Source organism: Histomonas meleagridis (genome assembly GCF_020186115.1).
Source record: "Histomonas meleagridis strain 2922-C6/04-10x chromosome Unknown contig_31, whole genome shotgun sequence".
NCBI classification, from domain to species: domain Eukaryota; phylum Parabasalia; order Tritrichomonadida; family Dientamoebidae; genus Histomonas; species Histomonas meleagridis.
The window spans coordinates 131,489-150,705 of NW_027150860.1; the positions used below are offsets into that span (position 1 = coordinate 131,489).

The 19,217-nt window shown below is 31.4% G+C and overlaps 8 protein-coding genes across 8 annotated transcripts; 5 read left to right on the forward strand and 3 right to left on the reverse strand.

Moving 5' to 3' along the window:
* Nucleotides 1-275: 275 nt before the first annotated feature.
* GO595_005042 (TPR Domain containing protein) lies at nucleotides 276-2,468 on the forward strand (the record flags this gene model as incomplete). Its single annotated transcript, XM_067918241.1, has 1 exon — nucleotides 276-2,468. The coding sequence occupies one exon, from the start codon at nucleotides 276-278 to the stop codon at nucleotides 2,466-2,468; it is 2,193 nt and encodes a 730-aa protein (XP_067774814.1).
* Nucleotides 2,469-2,603: 135 nt separating this feature from the next.
* On the forward strand, nucleotides 2,604-3,344 carry GO595_005043 (uncharacterized protein; the record flags this gene model as incomplete). Its single annotated transcript, XM_067918242.1, has 1 exon — nucleotides 2,604-3,344. One exon carries the CDS (start codon nucleotides 2,604-2,606, stop codon nucleotides 3,342-3,344), a length of 741 nt encoding a protein of 246 aa, XP_067774815.1.
* Nucleotides 3,345-3,814: 470 nt separating this feature from the next.
* GO595_005044 (ubiquitin-like modifier) lies at nucleotides 3,815-5,071 on the forward strand (the record flags this gene model as incomplete). Its single annotated transcript, XM_067918243.1, has 1 exon — nucleotides 3,815-5,071. One exon carries the CDS (start codon nucleotides 3,815-3,817, stop codon nucleotides 5,069-5,071), a length of 1,257 nt encoding a protein of 418 aa, XP_067774816.1.
* Nucleotides 5,072-5,680: 609 nt separating this feature from the next.
* GO595_005045 (uncharacterized protein) lies at nucleotides 5,681-6,037 on the forward strand (the record flags this gene model as incomplete). Its single annotated transcript, XM_067918245.1, has 1 exon — nucleotides 5,681-6,037. The coding sequence occupies one exon, from the start codon at nucleotides 5,681-5,683 to the stop codon at nucleotides 6,035-6,037; it is 357 nt and encodes a 118-aa protein (XP_067774817.1).
* A 5,190-nt stretch (nucleotides 6,038-11,227) lies between these two features.
* GO595_005046 (trafficking protein particle complex subunit 5-like) lies at nucleotides 11,228-11,752 on the reverse strand (the record flags this gene model as incomplete). The annotated part of the gene is made up of 1 exon (XM_067918246.1): nucleotides 11,228-11,752. The coding sequence occupies one exon, from the start codon at nucleotides 11,750-11,752 to the stop codon at nucleotides 11,228-11,230; it is 525 nt and encodes a 174-aa protein (XP_067774818.1).
* Nucleotides 11,753-12,944: 1,192 nt separating this feature from the next.
* Nucleotides 12,945-13,868, forward strand: GO595_005047 (CAMK family protein kinase; the record flags this gene model as incomplete). The annotated part of the gene is made up of 1 exon (XM_067918247.1): nucleotides 12,945-13,868. The coding sequence occupies one exon, from the start codon at nucleotides 12,945-12,947 to the stop codon at nucleotides 13,866-13,868; it is 924 nt and encodes a 307-aa protein (XP_067774819.1).
* A 62-nt stretch (nucleotides 13,869-13,930) lies between these two features.
* GO595_005048 (ubiquitin ligase) lies at nucleotides 13,931-15,481 on the reverse strand (the record flags this gene model as incomplete). The annotated part of the gene is made up of 1 exon (XM_067918248.1): nucleotides 13,931-15,481. The coding sequence occupies one exon, from the start codon at nucleotides 15,479-15,481 to the stop codon at nucleotides 13,931-13,933; it is 1,551 nt and encodes a 516-aa protein (XP_067774820.1).
* A 1,655-nt stretch (nucleotides 15,482-17,136) lies between these two features.
* On the reverse strand, nucleotides 17,137-18,225 carry GO595_005049 (AGC family protein kinase; the record flags this gene model as incomplete). The annotated part of the gene is made up of 1 exon (XM_067918249.1): nucleotides 17,137-18,225. One exon carries the CDS (start codon nucleotides 18,223-18,225, stop codon nucleotides 17,137-17,139), a length of 1,089 nt encoding a protein of 362 aa, XP_067774821.1.
* Nucleotides 18,226-19,217: the final 992 nt, after the last annotated feature.

Consider the following 19,217-nt stretch of genomic DNA (forward strand, 5'->3'; position numbering starts at 1 on the left):
AAAATTACCATTAATGTAATAGAGCGTTTTTTTGATATCTCAAAATTGATAAATTCATATTCAGCTTTTCAGAAAATTAGCATATAATTTTCGGAAAGAGCATGATACTTATCTAAGAAATGCCATTTATTCACAAAAAAATAGATATTTTGATAATCAGGAATTAATAAAAATTGTGGCAACCGTTTGAACCCTAATTCAACTAATTTGATTGAATGCAATTTTTGATTGAATGCAATTTGATCGTCGGATGAAATCCGTTATTTAGGTTCAAAATGACTACAAGGCTAACTTCTTCTCGAGGGAGACCTCCGACTTCTTCACGACCTATTTCATCTCGTAAAGGCGCGGGTTATAGTTCTGGAGGTCTTACCACGAGTGGTGGTCGTAAAGTGCTATCTCCATTTGAACATATGGCAGATTCATTTTCTCAATTTCTTAAAGATGATAGTGAATCACCTGAAGTAATTCTTAAAAACCATAAGAAAAACATAATGGATCTTATTCAACAATCCGCAGAAATGATCTCCAAAGGAGATAAACAAGATGCGTTACTTAAAGCCAAAGAAGCTAAAGAAGAATCTAAGACCATGCAAGAGTTTATCAACACAAATACATTAGATGATCCAGAGTCTAAAACATATCATCATACAGCTTTATTAACGCTTGCTGATTGTTACAAATCCAGCAGCATGTATGATGATGCCATACATGTCTATCAGAAGCTATTAAAAGATCGACAATTTACACAAATGTACATGGTATATCTAGAAATCGGCAACATTTATTACGCGCAAAAGAAATACCAAGATGCCGTCAAGAACTACGAAATGGGGATTAATCATATACATCAAGATAACACCAAACTCATTGCACGGTTTCATCATTCATGTGGCCTTGCGCATATTGAACTTCGCGACTACAACAAAGCTCTCTCAGAGTTCGAAGCCGCCATGAAGCAAGAGCCCACCATCAAAACCGGCTACAATTTAGTTTTATGTCATTCAATCTTATCATCAATTGACGAGCTCAAAGAATCATTCATCCGAATGTTATCAGTTAAACCACAATCGACTTCACAACTCACAGACAGTGACACTTTAGGCAATCAATTACATATTGAGCGACGTGAACACATTCGTTTAGTCATGTTAGCATCGCGATTAGTTGCGAGTAAAGACGAAACCAATTGGCAGCAGTCGTATGAATTTGTATTAAACCAACTAAAGAAGTCGAAGTATCCCGAAGCAGCAGGCGAGTTTGAAGTGTCGTTTGCATTAGCGTATTTAAATCATCGTAATGCTACGAAAGCGATTGAGATGTTACGAAACATTCGTAAGAAAGATCCATCGCTCATGAAACTCGCCGCAACCAATTTATCCTATTTATATTTCCTTGAACAAGACTACGAAAACGCGAACAAACATGCAACAACAGCATTAGAACATGATCGATATAATGCGCAAGCGTTAGTGAACAAAGGGAACTGCTTAATGAAGTTAGGGCAAGAAGAAGAAGCGCGCGAACTATACTTAGAAGCTATAGGCGTTGAAGCCGATTGCATTGAAGCGTTATATAACTTCGGAATCGTCTCCAAAATGATTGGCTCTTATGACGAAGCATTACAAGTCTTCGATAAGTTGAATAACATTATACCGAATTCCCCAGAAGTCGCATTCGAAATTAGTGACTGCTACGAGAAGACTGGAATGGTCGTCGAGTCAATCGAATGCTTACATCGATTATTTAATGTGTTACCAACAGACCCAGCAATCTGGAAACGATTGGGCGCGATTTGGGATAGAGATGGAACTGATACACAAGCGTTCCATTGCTATTTCGAAAGCTATAAATATTGCCCATCCGATTTGGAGGTAATCACTTGGTTGGGTACTTATAATCGGAAACAAGAACATTATGAAACTGCATTACATTTGTTCGAAAGAGCTTCCGAATTAGCACCGAAAGAAGCAAATTATATAATGATGATAGCTTCGTGCTATAAATCAATGGATATGTTGAAAGAGGCATTGAGCGCTTATGAAAAAGCTTATCAAATAGATAATACAAACCAACAATGCTTGGAACAATTGATTAAATTGACAGGTGATATGAGACTAAATGATAAAATGGAACATTATCAAGGACTACTTAATGAACTGTTGGAAAGAATGGACGAAATGGAACAAGAAGATGCGGGAAATGAAAATAATTTGGGATTAAATGAAATGAGATTCTCATTGGAAGATATGGATAACCCTAATAACTTAACTATAGGTGGAGGCATCGGAATGAATGGTTTGGGTAATAGTTTGGGTGCTAATAATAAGATGAAATTTAATAATAAGGAAAAGGTTGAAATCCCTAATTTGAATATTTCGGGTGAAAATTATCAGGTTCAAAACGTAGTTGCAGGCAATGGGAATGAGGATATTTGGGAAGGCGTTGATGTTGATTTATCAGATTAGAAATTTGGTAACGATCAAAAACATATGAAAAAGTTATAGAGGAAAAAGGTTAAAAATAATGTAAAAAATGTTCGTCGATAATTGAATTTTTTACTCAAAACCGTAAATTGAGAACTTTACATGATATCACTTTGTATGCAGAAGAAAGATTTTTACCTCTTTCATTTCAAAGGTTTCGCGGCACCTCAAGTAGAAGAAGAGCCTCAAAAAGGGTGTGGTTGCGATAGTGCTGTATTAAAAAGATATGTAAGTAGTTTTATAACTGGTCTTATTGCTGGTACAACAGGTGAAGCATATATGCTTTATTATAACAATAATTTTAATCTTAAAGGATTTAAATCCCCTGCTTATTTAAATGGTTGTATTATTACTGGTGTTCAACAAGTATCTAAAGATATCTCAAAAACTATTCTTAGAAAGTCTCCATACTTTGCCGAGTTATCTGTAAAAAATCCACTTTTATTTGGCGCTGCAACAGGTTTACCAATGTGGACATTAACAAGATTAGTTGCAACCCCTCTTCAAAACTCAAGAAAGAAGGAGAAGAAACCATTTGATGGATTATTTACTTCAATTGTTAATGATGTCGGTTATCACACTGTTAAAAATGGTCTTGATGAATATTTTGGTGCAAGAGTATATCCAAAAATATTACCAAAGATCCCATGTTTCGCTTTCCAAAAACTTACTGAAGCAACTATTGCTGGCGCTATTGGTGGTGTTTCTTATATCCTTGCATTCCCATATAAAGGACCAGTAGCTGGCCAAAGTTTCTCAGAAGCAGTTAAACTTATGATTGGAATGGCACCTAAGACTGGCATTAAGAAGCTTACTTGCACATTAGCTCGTCCTAAGGTTACAAAATTGATTTCTTAAAAGAAATAAACTTTTGGCATATTTAAATGTTAAGAAATTTTTATGTTTTGAGAAAAAATAATTTGACTGAAATGTGTTCATTTTTAAAAAAAATTTGAAGCATAAACAAAAGATACACCAATTTTAAGAACATATTATTCATTGCCACAAACGCTTACATTAAATTCAAAACCATTTGTTACTTCTTAATGAATATTACATTCATTTTAGATTAGTTCCTGATTTAAAGTTTCTTATTCATTTTTTAAATCAACAAATATACTTCATTATTGAAGAGCATACAAAAAAGTATTATATAAGTTCCAGATGCAATTTTTAGCAGGGAAAATACAAAGATTTTATTGTTTGTTATATTGACTTTTTCAGAGAAAAATTTAATTATTATTAATTGAGCTTAAACAAAAAATACCGCCAAAATTCAATGGAAAACGGTTTGACAACAGCGGATAATATAAACGGTCAAACTTAAAATGTCAACTGAAGACAATGCCCTACCAACCCTAAAGAAAACCCTCAAATTCACTCCTGTTTCAATTCGTATAATGGAAATGTGCGAAAAGGCATATGATTCACAAAAATTTTTACTCCTATATTTTACAAATAGAAAGTGTTATGTAAGACAATTTTTAGATCCAAAGTTTCCAGAAATGGTTAATCCAAGGTTTGAATTTTTTCATTTGAGCCGCGCTGATAAATCGGGAAATTGGCTTACAACTACATATCGTTTTAAATCTTCACCATTTTATGCTATACTTGATCCGTCCAATGGTTCTTTTCTTAAAATACATTATGGAGATTTAAATTTACAACAACTTGAAACATTTCTTAATTCATTCATATCGACAAATCCAAAATATGAACTTAGTTACTGTCAATTTCCCACCACAATTGAGGAAATCAAAGAGAATAAGCGTCGTGCCGCATATTCATATGGAACCAAAATCAAAGTCACATTTCAGTCAACCAAATTACCACAAATCAATCTTTTTGTCAACAAATCGGCACCATTACGTTGTGCCTTTGAAAGTTTTTGTAAGAAACAAAATGTTGATGTTCGTTTATATTATTTTATGTATCATGGAGTTCAACTTCCACCAGAGATGACAGCCTTACAGTTTCATATTAAGAACAATGATATTATATACGTTCATCTTTTCGAAGATAAGAACTCTACTGAGCCACTTTCCGTCACAGTAATTGGAATTGATGGCGAAACCACAACTCTTAATGTCCAAAAAGGCAGAGTTGTTGGCTCAGTTTTGCGGATGTATTGCGAGAATCACTCATTAAATCCATCGAGTGTTCGATTTACACATAAGAATGATATTGTCGACGAAAGTCTTACTTTTGGCGAACATAACATTTCTAATGGCGATCAGATAATAGTTCAACAGAAACCGGTCATTCCGACCGTACCGCCGCCTGCAAGTTCCACACAAAATGAGTATTACTATCATTATATGAAGCAGAATGATATGCAACAGCAACAAATGCCACAAGGGCCGCCAACAGTATCATTAGTTCCGGACATATTTGAAATGCAATTGCAGGCTCAACATAATCCAAATGTAATGTTCATGTATAATCAACCAATCCCAAGGAACCACCCAATGCCTCCGCCTCCATTTAACCAAATAAACTCATCTTACGGTATGCCAACAAAGCAATACCCATACCAAAAGCAGATGGACACACAACCACAGAATTTATGGGAGAGCTTTGAGTGAGCGACAGATTTCATTTAGTTAATGATTGGAATAAATGAAAATTTTCATAAATAGTTGTTTTTATAAAAGAAATTTTGGCGCAGACCTAGATGGTTTATTTGATTCAAAGCTCATTGAAAATTGAATTAAATTTCCGCGTATAATGCGGTTACTATATAGAAAACAATAATCAAATATAAACGATGCACGCAAAAAGTTCTATTTATGACAGCACTTTTTTTAGAACATAATGTATTCATTGAATACTTTACTAATATAAAATTTTTGAAAAATAAGAATCCATCAAAAAAAAATATAGATATAATTTTGCTTTACATTACTTTAAATGCAAATTACGCAATTTAGTTTCAAAATATTCACGATTCCGAAATCACAATTGAGATTTGTCACATTTTCATTTCTATAATTAAATATTTATTTACAGGAAATGAAATTCGAAAAAATATTCTGTGAATAACATCTTATTAATTTTGTTTTCAACATGTACAAATAAATGAGTTTACATGGGTAATTAATAAATTTATGAATTCCTCGCAAAAATGCGTTATAAAGTATTGTTTAATTTTAAGATAGTACATTTCCATCATTTGAACACACTTAAAAAGAGCTATGATATTAAGTCGTCAAACTGAAAATAAAGTATGCAAAATACTTTTCGTCATATCATTTGAACGTTGGATGAATGAAGATTACAGCTTACTAAAAAAAATTTGGACTGAAACAAAACATGCTGTTAGGGACAATTTAGGCATTCCCCCTCAAGAAGTTATAATTAATCTTGCCAACAAAATACAAGCTCGTAATACAACCCCAAATGAATTTTTACTATTCGAACAATGGACCAATGAAGATATTCCTAAAGGAACACCATATGAAAAAGCTATACATGAAACAATGCAATTAATTTGTGATTTCTTAAACCTATCTTATCAAGAAGAAGAAGAAGAAGATATTGAACAACATTGAAAATCTCAAATTCATTAAGTCGAAATCTGTGACAACATTACAAAACCGTCTCATTTCAGTGTCTTTTGATCGTCCCTCAAAGAATTTTCTATTTCTAATAAATACATTTTTTTATTTTCTATAACTTTTTCGGGTCAAATCATAACGTTATATGAGTAGATTTCGCCCTTTGGACTTACCACGTTAATTATTGGGTGCTTCTTATTGAACGCGAAGAGAGATCCTTCGAGGCCGCTTTGCATAGTGCCCAAATCCAACAACATTTTCCCGTTCAAGTCGAATATCTTCGGTGCCGAGTCTTTGTTACCTATAGCCATAATCGGAAGCTCTTTATGTATATCGAACATTTCGATCAAGAAGTTAATTTTGAATTCGTTTTCGAATTGTTTTTTTAGGTTATTCCAATTCTTTAATATGTAACCATTTGTTGACACAATAATAATTTTATTATTTAAATAATTTTTTATGTTTAAAATTTTGTTACTATTTATATTAATTAATTTATATATCGAATTATTACTTAAATAATTATTTAAATCGATTACATTAATTTGTCCATTGTTATAACCAATGAAACATAAATTGTTCGAATTCGAGATTTGTATTGATGTAATAAAGTTATTAAAGTTATTATTATTAATGTTTTCGAATTCATAAATTAGTTTTTGTTTCTTTAAATCCCATAAATTAATTGTCGAGTTTCCTCTTCCAGTGATTAACTTCGAGTCCTTATTATTATATGCTGCGTATTGCGGAATGTCATTACGTAATATATTCGAATCAGATCGAAATGTTGTATTACATTCTTTAGTCTTATAATCCCATAAATGGATACATCCGTCCATTGTACATATTAATACTAAGTTACGCCCATTTAACTTAATGATTTGTAAGTCACTGACGTCATAATCACTCGGACGTATTTTACTGATTGGCTTTAAACTTTCGTCATATGAATGTATCCATTTGTTTTTAGTGGAAATTATTATCGATGAAGTTTCATTACATATTATTATATTTGTAATGTTTTGTTGTTGATTATTATTAATGTTATTAATATTAGTAATAGCTCTTAATTGTATTTGTGGAATTAACACTTTTTTATTGTTATTAATAATTTTATTTGTATTCGTTTTATTATTGTTATTATTATTATTTTTGATGTTGATTTGTTTACTCCGAACTAATTGTCGTAATGATATATTATATAATGTATCAAAGTCATTATCGAAATAATTATTAAATGTATTGTTGTTATTATAACTTTCATCTGTTGATGAGTTTTCTTCATCTAAAAATACTGCGTCGTTATTAAACGATGGTGAATTACTACTATAACTTAAGAAAGTCGGCGGTGTTAATGATGAATGGAACATATTATTAATAAATGTTTTCGAATCTTCCATTAACTTCCTAAACATTGATTGTGGTTTAATTGCCGCGATTTTAATTGACGGATGTGGATCATGAGAGAAATAATCCAATAAATAATATATAATTTTAGGAAACATATCTTTGAAGTTTTCATTGTTTATAGTTTCATCAACTATTTTTAAATATGTAACGAAATTTATTTGGAATTTATTTAAATAACATTTTTGTAAAAATTCCGAAAATGATTTAATTTCATTTGTATTTTCTTCGATTTTCACCGAATTAATATTATCTAAATGTGTTGATATGAATTTAATAATTAATAATAATAATTGATATCGAACTATATAAGAAATATCATAAATGCATGGAATAGTTAATAATAATATATAATAATTAACTTGGTTATCTTCATTCTGTATAAAACTTGTTAACGCATTAATTGCAGCAGCTCGACATTCATAAGAATTATGAAATACACATGACGCAATTTGAATATGTAATGACTCATTATAATAATGTATGATATCAATGGGTATAATATCATAAGTACGCTTTAATAATAATAACAACCATAACAATAGTTGTGATGACGCTTTTGGTATTTCGTTTTTGAGTTTAATTAAAAATTCTTTTCGTTGACATAAGATTTTGACGGTCTTCATACTGATCATTATTGATGATAATATCGCTGCAATGAATGAACGTGTTATGGAATTTTGCGTGTCATCAAATAAATAATCAATTAATGATTCAAAATTTAATTCTTTCCGAATTTCAAATACAATGTTTAAGTCCATTTCAATTAACGTAAGAACTAAATAAGCTAAGTTATGATATTCTTCAGGTGTAATATCTTTGGTTAATAATTTGGCAACAAATGAATGAAAGACAACGACATGTGATATGGAAACGCGGTTTTCGGCGGTCGCAGATGAAAATTGGGAAAGTGAATTTAATGCTTGATTACATGTTTTACCCCCAGAAAATGGTGCAAAACACATTAACGTAAGAAGGGATTGACGGATTGGACATTGTAATTGAAAAGATGTAGAAAAGGTTTGAATGATGTTTAAATAAAAATCATCAATATAAGTCGGTGGTGGAATTAAATTGGTTGTAACCCAAAGATCTAGTGTATGTTCCCATTGAATCCATAAGGAATGATGATGCATGTCAGGAATTTGTGGATAAGACATTGGATGAACATTATAAAAGTTTAAAAGATATTTGGCAAGAATAAATCGACGTAACAAAATAGAAATAAGTCGGTCCTTCCGAAAAAGTTGAGAAAATAATTTAGGTTTAAGATAGTCCGAAGCAATTGCATCTATAATAGAATCAAGTAATATAGATAAACGATCAACTTCCTCATTATTACATGCTTTTTCAAGATAAGCTAATGGAAAATCAGGTTCTTTAAATGAAGTTGAATAATATCTTAGAATATGACAAACAATTGAAATTTGAATGGGTGTTAACAAACAGGATGTAAGGAAGTCGCGAGGCAAATGTGAATCCTCAGGTAAAAATTCATTAACACCTGTTGAAAAAAATGCAAACCAATCTTCCCAATCTGTTTTCATCACAATTCCTTTTGTATTTTTTGGTTTTTCTGTTCCTAATAATTCATTAGCACATGAAATTAATGGTTGAAGCAAAGATCCAGCTTTATCACAATCAAATATAAAAAATAGGGGTGTCCCAATAGTTTTGAATAAGCTCTGTATGGGGTACCCCAAAAATGAGTTTGATAAAGGATTATACGAATAAATGTTTCCATCCTCTGTAATTGGATAACCATATCCTACATAATGAAATAAAACTCGTGAAATTGATTTATCTCGACGAATGTTTTTAAGTTGATTAAGTTTATCTGCTGAAGGTGCTGCAATGTGTTGAAAACTAAGTTGAGTCCGAAGTTTTTGATATAATAAATGATACGAATATTGTACATTTGAAACTAAATCATTAAGAGGCGTATTTTTTGGATTGATCCAATGAATATTTGGTGGAAATGTGTGATTATATTCTGATTTTGGAAAAGTTAATTGTGAATAACTAAAAACCATAATAATCGCATGATCAATTGGTAGTACTCTGACTTCTTTTCGAGGAATAAAAGGGCGATTTTTTCTATCTATTGCAAAATCTTCTTCATCATAATCACAAAGATTTGATATAGTACTATTATTTGGAACATTTGGATCAATGGAATTTAAATGCTGTTCAATTGTTCGAAAAAAAGTATGTCTTGAATTCAAATTTAAACTTAGATCTTCCGATGTTTCGCCTTCTGAGTATTCAAAATCGTAATCTGATCCATATTCATCCTTAAGAGAATTGAAATTTATATTATTTGTCCGAATCATTCCTCTGCTTTTTTCCATTTGCTTTAGAAGGTACTTTTATACGTTCGGGGTGCCCTAATTTATGGGCTTTTTTCCTCTTCTCGAAGCATTAAGCCTAATTAATAATAAACAGCTCAGATTAAAGCTTTAAGTAAAAAAAAATAAACTTTTATTCATAAAGAACTCTGAAAATTATAGATCTCGAAATAGAAAAAGAATATGTATACAGCCGGACAAAGTATTGACTGCCAATCACAAATGCGTGGAGTGGGACGTATAAAAGCATCTTGTGAAAGGAAGACAAATGAAACAAGTAAGCAAACTAATGCTGTTCCAGATCTTTTTGATGTAACACTCTGAGTAATATAATAAACAGTTTCGATGATAGAATTCTTCGATTTTTTCAACAATTTCTTCTCTTCTCCATAATTAAATTTAATAGATATAAATGATGAGATTACCAAAAACAATCGAAGAATCACTGTTAAAAATCCAGCAGAAGCTGAAGTGATTGGAGAAAGTGATAAAGAAACTCTTAGAAATATGAAGCATGGATCAGAAATAATACCATTATCTGCTGTTATTGTAAGAATAAAACTTCCGATTAAGCCTGCAAAAGCAGCTCCATGTGACTTCCTTATAAGCCTTTTGTCAAATCCATAAAGAAGAAAAACGATTCCCGCTGTTAAACATATTACTGATATTATTGAATTTACAATTATAAATAATAATGACCTTTCAGGGATAGTTTTCTTCGGATTTGGAGAAAATTTCTGAAGGAGAAAACGAGAAACTGATGCAACAAGCTGAACATATAAAACGGCTTCTAAAACACAAATGGGAAAATCAAGGAACTGTATGATTAAACGAAGCGGAGCACTTACTGCATTTGGTAAACTGTTGAATATGATACCTGATATTAATGGTCCTATGAAAAACCAGATAAAATGAAATTGTTTCTTTTTCACTGAAAGCATTAGAAGGATCAGAAATGCAAAAAATACGCCAGACATAAACTGAATGTATCCACTGTTTGATAGAAATATAAAATGTGGTTCGTGATTAGATAAGAGCTCGTACATTTAAACCCCGGTTCTGAATGTCTATTTGAACAAAGCTTGTTAAAAAAAACGGCTTCTAATTTTTTCGGCGCCAAAATTTCTGGGCAGATAAAAGTGAGATGAATCTCTTTTTTCCTGATAAAATTGCTTCTATCTTTCTTTAACAAAATAGTCTCCAATGCTAAAGGCACTTATTATAAAATAGTATTTGTTAAATTTATTGTTAATTAAATAATTAATTTTTCAGAAACATTTCGAATTCATATGAAGAATAGACATGGTTACGATACATAAGAATGGCAAGTTCCATTTGAACCATTATAGCTAGAATGAGAACCTTCAAAAAGATTTCGGAGTTGGAGCCATCGTTTATTCATTTAAAATTGACTATGTTTGTTTGAGTATCACTGCCTTGATCCAACAAATTTCACAAGATAAATGACTTTGTCAGGAGCGTTAGGTGCAGGGCTAGGATGCGTTGACACCTGGCAAGCAAAGCCTGCTGAGCAAAGAATTCCTTCGATAATTCCTGCGACAAAAGAACAACAACTAAAATGATTCTTAATATCTTGAGGATGTGAAATGAATTGAACAACCATTGGCTTTTCATCGTATATCATGTAACAGTTTGGATCATCAAGTTGTTGTTCGAGATCATTTGCTTGGTTGCCAAATAAGAATGGCCATATTTTTTCTTTTATTAGAATGAGCATTGGAACTTCCTTTGCTGGCCTTTTGAGGGACTGTGATCCTTGCGAAAGAACTTCAAGAACTGTGCATCCAATTGGATATCCCATTGCTTGAAGTTGTTTTGCAAATTGATCCAAAGAATCAACTTTCTGATGACAATATTGAACCACTTCACCAAACAAAAGAGCAAAAGTTGACTTTGGGATCTTTGTTGATTTGTCAGGGAGCTTGAATGTCATTGACAAAATAAATGACAAGCTTTGTTCGAACAAAGACACTCAAAAAAAATACATAATGTCTTATCCAAGAAAACAACGTGTTTATGCAATGCATTGATAATCATTAATGATTATTTAAAAAGGAATTTGTTTCCTTGTTTAATTGTTTGTTAGATTGTTTTTCGAATTGTTTGAAAAATTTTTCAATTAATGGATTTTGATTTTATTTTCTCCTACAGCATTATATAATATATTTGAGATCAAATTACAGACAATGAGTAAGTTCCCCACATTTTAATATTTTTATATGTTATTTCTTATATTTTGACAAATTAATCTAGAAGCATCTTGTTAAATGTTGTCTCTTAAAGGTATGCTTTATATTATTTAATAAATAATATGCATTCATAAAAATTTTAATGCATAAGTGAATTCAATATCAAAATTTTTACAACAAATTTTATTGTTGTAATGACTAAGATTTGTTCAAGAATCTTTATTTTATGCCATCGTAGGAAGTAAATCAAATATTTAACTCGAAATGAAAAAATCTTTTTTATTTAAATTTATAATTTTCATCTCAAATTTTAACTGGTGATTTATTTACAGCATTGCAGGTGATTTATTAACTCCAAAGAATCTGTGACAGCTATCTTTTTTGCACAAAAGCAAAGAGGCCTAATTTTTCCAAACGGTCATTTGGTTTCAATACCAAATTTTGTATTCAATTTATTTGCGGTTTTATACAATTTTAGATCAAATTGAATTCAATTATTTATGTCATAAATTTTTTTGTGCAGTTTACTTACCATTCAAATTAAAATAAAAATATCTCTATATTTCCAATATAGTTTCCATTAAGTGCATATTTAAACGATTTAAACACATAAGAAATATTATATATATCTTATATAAAATATTTATAAGAAATGAACTTTCCTTATGAAATCATTTTTATCTAACTCTTCACAATACTATTTTTAGTACTCAATAAATCAATATATTGAATCTTTGCTAATCCTCTAAATAAAAACATAATGTTGTTTCATGTTATTTTCTTAGTATACCCAATAATGATTTTCCGACATAAGAAATCCTTATATTTTCAATTGAATAAAAAACGATCATAACCCATAGGTTTTTGTTAGATTCGAACTAAGCTAGTCAAATCACTACTATTAACTTTTATAAAAAGTGACAAATCACTACAAGCATGTCCATCCAATCGATTGGTGCCTACAAATTCATTAGATTCTTAAACTCAGGAACATTTGGTGGCGTTTGGGAATGCAAAAGCATAACCACAGGAGAATTGGTCGCATGCAAAATTGTCGACATAGAAAATTGCAAAAATCCAGAATTCCTTTCTCATTTCAAAAAAGAACTTATTATTCACAGCCAAATTAGACATCCTAGCATAACACAGCTTCTGGATGTCATTGTCGACAAAGAAAATATTTATATCTTTATAGAGTTATGTGATGGAGGTGATTTGAACGATGCTGTAATGTCAGCAGGTGGTTTACCTGAGAACCAAGCACGACACTATTTTAAACAGATAATGAGTGCCATCTCATATATTCATCAATTAGGCATTGCTCATCGTGATATAAAGCTTGAAAACATATTAGTCACTTCAAATGGTCATGCTAAGTTAACTGATTTCGGTTTATGCAAACAACAAAATCCAGGATCATTACTTTTGACCACATGCGGAACTTTAGTATATGCTGCACCAGAAATTATCAAAGAAGAACCATACGACGGAATGAAAGCCGACATTTGGTCTGCCGGTATAGTTTTATATGCGATGGTTGCAAATCATTTTCCATGGGCATCAGATGAAAGTTTACCACCAGAGAGAATTGTTCACGAAACAGCTCGTCAAATCATCAGTGGTAGCATAATACTTCCTGAAGGCATTAGTTTTGAATTAGAAAATCTATTATTTAATATGTTGAATGTTGATCCAAATGAAAGACCAACTGCCGACGACATCCTTCAGCACCCATGGATGGAAGCTGATGATGACAACGACGACGAGCTTGAACTTTGCAATTTGGAACCTGACATGGGACTTGTTAATATGGTTCAAAATATGATACAAGAGTTAGATAAGATAGCCGGTGCTCCATAGATTGGATTTTATTATGAATAAATTCAAACTGCTTTATTTGTATTTTTAGATTATTTATAAAATTAGACAAAACCAAATCCTTCTGTGTACTTGATTGCGATTTTGACGTTTCGTTCAAGGATTTCTTTCGATGGATAATCGGGAAGAGTGAAGATGTTAAAACATGTATGTGAAACTGGAAGAGCGTTTGTATCTGCAGATCGTTGAAATGTAATATGAACATTTTCTAACCCACCAAATGGCGCTCTATCAGTACCAGTCGAAAATTTGAGGAATTGCTTCTTCTCGTCATTATTAAACGTATTGAAAACCTCCCAAAACCACTTAACCGCCTGTGAATTTGCGTCATAACCGTCGGAATATTCGGCGCTCCGTTTAAGGCCGCCCCAATCAAGAACTTCCTCACCACTTAAAAGGATATCCATTTCAGACGGGTCAAGCAACGAGTACGCATTCGTTCGACAAGGTTTCTTAAAGCCTTTAACAAAACCTTGGAATTGTGTGTCAATCGACTTAACTAACATAAAGTCAATATATGCATCAATGTATTGGTCAACATTCTCGTTGTTGACCTCTTGATCTTCCATTCCTTCAATTAATGGTTTCGTAACTCTTTCTCCAAAAACATCATATGTAACTTGGAATGTAAGGCACAAGTCAGAAATGTCATCTCCTCTTTCTTTCATCTCTTGAAGGTCCATTAATGACTTCGCAAGAGAAGAATCAATTTGACTTAAATCATTTAGATTAAGTTTTTGAGTAGGATTGAGAATCTTCTTGAAAAGAACATATGGAAATCGAATTGGCAAGACAATAGAGTTATAGATGGCAAGACCAATAATTATTCCAACAAGAATAAATGATCTATTACTTTCATAAGTTCCCATAGTAAACCAAAGATAGCGGTCTTCGACAACTTTAAACATACCATAGTCAGGTGAAAAAAGTTGTTCTGATATCAAATACAAGAATTCACGAGATGGACCACCAGCATCAACAGCTGCTTCCCCATCGAAAACAACTGTCAATTTTTTCAAGTATTTTGTCTTTTTTTGACCAATAAGTTGACGAGTTGCATCTTCAATTAAATGGTCTCTCCTAATGTTCACCTCAAAGAATGGCTCAATGTTAACATTGTCTGTGACAAAAGAACGGATGAAACCCTTAACGACCGAAGATAAAAGCATTGTCATCATTAATGTTTCTGATTCGATTTGACAAATCTTTGCCTTGTTTTGGAGTGATATCACGTATGGAAATCTTGTGAAAGATTTTGATAATTTTGAGATTTCATTTGATGGATCAATTCTTGAGTTTATATGATAACTGTAAAAAATTTGTGAAGATAAGTGGAAAATTGAGTTTTGATTAGCTTCGAAAAGTAGACCAAGACCTATAACTAAGTTATAAACTGTTTGGTTATGTGGGTCAACTGAAATGTGATTTGCAAAATATGTCGATATGTTAAATTGACAGAAACCGACAGCTGAATTGAGAGCATTTTGCAGTTTTGAGAACCAAGAAACAAGAATTGGCCTTGCAGCAGGTGGTGGTGAGAATAAATACCTCATAATAGGCTTCATCATACGATCAAGCTCGGCTGCATTAAGCATTGCTGGAAAATAGAATAAAAGTATAAATGAACGAATAGATGAATATGTCCCAAGTTCATTTGAAACAATTTTTCCGATGTTTTTGAGTAACATATTTTGAATGTCTTCAGCAACTTCAGGAATTGATGATAATTTACTGACAAAATCAAAAAAGAGTTTATCATTAAGAGAAGGATTATGAATAGACAAATAACCTTCATTTTCAAATAATAAAAATGGTAGGTATTTCCTCATAATTACAATCTTTTCTTTGATTTCTGGAATATTTTTGTTTGGGGAATCTAAAAAAACTTGCACCCAATCTTTAAACAAATTAAGATATTGCTTGAAATCTTGATCTACATGATATTTAGGATGGGTTTTACAAATCAACTTTGTGCAATGTGGGGTATTTGCAAGTTCTTTTGCTTTCATAATTATTTCATCGTGAGTTAAATTTGGAAATTTAAACTTTGGACAGTTTTTACAATACACGTTCGAACATTTTACTTTATCACAGCCTGCAGTTAATTGTATATTAAAGAGTTTATCAATAATTTCTCTTTTCATTTTGCTGGGGTTTGACAGAATGCGGTTATCTTTTTTCTTCATACCAAAACCGCTAAATTGAATCGTTATTAACTTTTTCAATTAATAGTCACAGATTTTAATTTGATTCTCTTCATGCATTTTAACGGTCGGATTTTAATGGGTTGTTTTTATTTCAATTTTCTGAACTATTTTGAAACAAATTTTCATCATAAAAATAAGGTTAACTTATAATTTCGTGCTTTTTGAGGTAAATGATGCATATAATGAATGAACTTTTCTCACTCACTTTATTAATTAAAAACAAGTCTTATTGGAATTGTGAAAAATCGTGATTATTATTTTATTCAAAATTTAAAAATATTTGTAAATCCAAATTAGGATTACGAATTACTCCTTTTTGTTTGGATATTCCTCTTCTTTTTGTAATCTCCAAGGATTTCTCGAAAAGGCTTCTTATCTCCATCATAGAGTGGAGCCGCCAGTGCTTGATCAGCTGAAGCTTCACTAAAGAAAACATCAATTTCTTTATCATTTTTTTTTTTTCTTTTTTCACTTCACTTTTGAAGTTTTTTAAATTGCTTAAATAAATCGAGAAAAACAAATGATGTCTAATTTTAGTACTCCTGGAAGAAAAGATTTACGTCATTAATGATATAAAAATTACAAATGTGAAATACTTAACAACACCCTATTGTTGCCAAATGATATGCTTCAAGTGGTTTAAAATCAAATCAAGAAGAAGTTCTTCAAATCTTGTAATATTTTTTCAACGATGATTAAAAAAAAAGGCCGATAGGAAATTATTATTTTTTGATCTGTTTTTTTGTTTTCTATTATATTTTTTCTTGTTTTTTCTTTATATTTGAAATTTCTATGAATAGCTTGCGATTTTTTGTTTTTGTATTTTTATCATAATCTGATGTTTCTTATGCTACCTAAATATTCGAAAATACATCATATAAATTTTATTGCAATAAAGACAAAACCATGTGATTTAAACGCACTAACATAAATCACTACACAAACACATAAAAAATTCATTTTCTAAAACAAAACAATAACACATTAGCAAAAAAAGTGTCATTTTGATGTGCTAATTAAAAATCAAATTTTTCGTAAATTTTTTAGATATCATCGAACATAACATCATTTCCACAAGTAAAACCTACGAATTCCTGTTGATCCAGCATATTTGTGTCATCTTCAAAAGTAACAGCAAGTTCATCTGGGAAACACACATAATCAGATGTGTAATCCATATCAGTTTCATTTCTTATCTCAGGAACCCATTCTGGCGTGTATCTTTTTTCCAACACGTCATTCCAATTCAACGAAGAAAAGAACGGATGTCTCTTGATCTCTTCCACATCTTCTTCAGATGCTCCTAATCTTGTTGCAGGATTTTTATCCAACAATTTCGTAATCAAATCTTTTGCAACTTCCGAAACATATGAAGGAAATACAACATGTTCTTTCAATATCATTTGATACATTTTTTGTGTATTCTCATCATAGAATGGCGGAAGTCCCGTAAGCATCTCATAGACTAAAGTTCCATAACTCCACCAATCAACTGCACGTGTGCATTTCTGTTGCTGTAACATTTCGGGCGCAATGTATTCCGGTGAATACCAACAACAAAATGACGCAAGACTAAAACAAGTGATCTTAAGATGTCCGTCTTTGTCAACGAGAATATTTTCGGAACATAAGTCTCGATATATGAATCCTAATTTGTGGAGATAACCTAAGCCAAGTAAAATTTCGGCCGCATATAATACGGTACGTTGCTCACTGAAACGGCTGTCGTCTTTTAGATGGGAAAACAATTCTTTGCCTGGTACATATTCTAATATCAAATAAATTTTTCTTGGAGTTTGGAATGTATGATGCAATGCCACTAAAAACGGATGCCGCGCCTTAAGTAACACATTGCGCTCTGTAATTATTTGTTCGATTTGTTCTGTTTCGAGAAATTTTTGATAAATTTCTTTCATCGCATATAATTCGCCATCGCGTTTACATTGAACAAGTTGTATTTTTCCATATTTGCCTCTTCCAAGGACTAGAACAAGATTAAAATCGTCAAGACAGATTCCATCTGCTTGAAATTTCTGTCCTTTCTTTTCTTTTTTGTTTTCGATTCCTTTTTGGGATTTTTTGCACGCTTCTACCCAGGATTGGCACTCCGCCTGACTTGGGGCTAATAGCATAAAAGTACGTGATCCTGGTATAACAACTTTAAACGCGGGCTGCTTCTTGCATTCTGGAGCAAGTTCGACTGAGGATGCGTGTTTTAATTCGATATAAACTTTTTCTTTCTTTCCTGGATTTTTACTATAACAAATACATGTGCCAACTAACGTGAACCACCGCTTCTCCCACGTCTTAAAAAATAAGCTTTGCTTACTTAGCCAACCAGACTTGATGGAGCTCGTTTTGTTTGTGGAGGAAAAAAATTTCTTTGATTTGTGTCAATAACGATTATAATCAATTCAAATAGTGAATGATTTCATTTCTTAAAACTGCTTTATCCAATTAACTGATGAAATTGGTAATAAATGAGATAATCGGAAAAGCATAAGAACTTTTCGTTTTTGGTTCGTCCAGAATCTTATGATATTTGAATAAAATTAAAAGAAAACAGTAAACATAGTCTGAGGTTTAAAATTTCTTCTGACTTCGATAAACAAGTATTAAGTACTTTATCTCAAAAGTGCGATATAAAACATTTTGTGGATTTCACAAAGACGATTATGGATTGTTTATTTCAATTTTTTTATGAAACGCAAAATACTTTCACAAAATTCAAATGTCCTCACTGATGTAAGAAACTTTTTCTAAAAAGAAATAATAAATAATGGATCAATCAAATTTGGATTCATCATCTCTAACATTAGATGATGGAATTGATTTTATTCCTCCACCCCCTGAAGATATTGATCAAGAAACAGCAAAATCCATTATGAATTATAGGAAAACAATTTTTAATTTTCGAATTAAAAAAGTAAATACAAACATTATAGATTTTCTTAAAATATGGCCAAGAGGAAGGCCAGTTGATTTTTTTATTGCACTAGAATTCTGTAAAGATGATACCCAAATTATGAAAGAAAAATTAAAAGATCAAACTTTTATTAAAACTATTATTGAAGAATCAAGTAAAAGGTGCTTTAAAAGGAAGCCAAGTGCTGAGTATGGGATT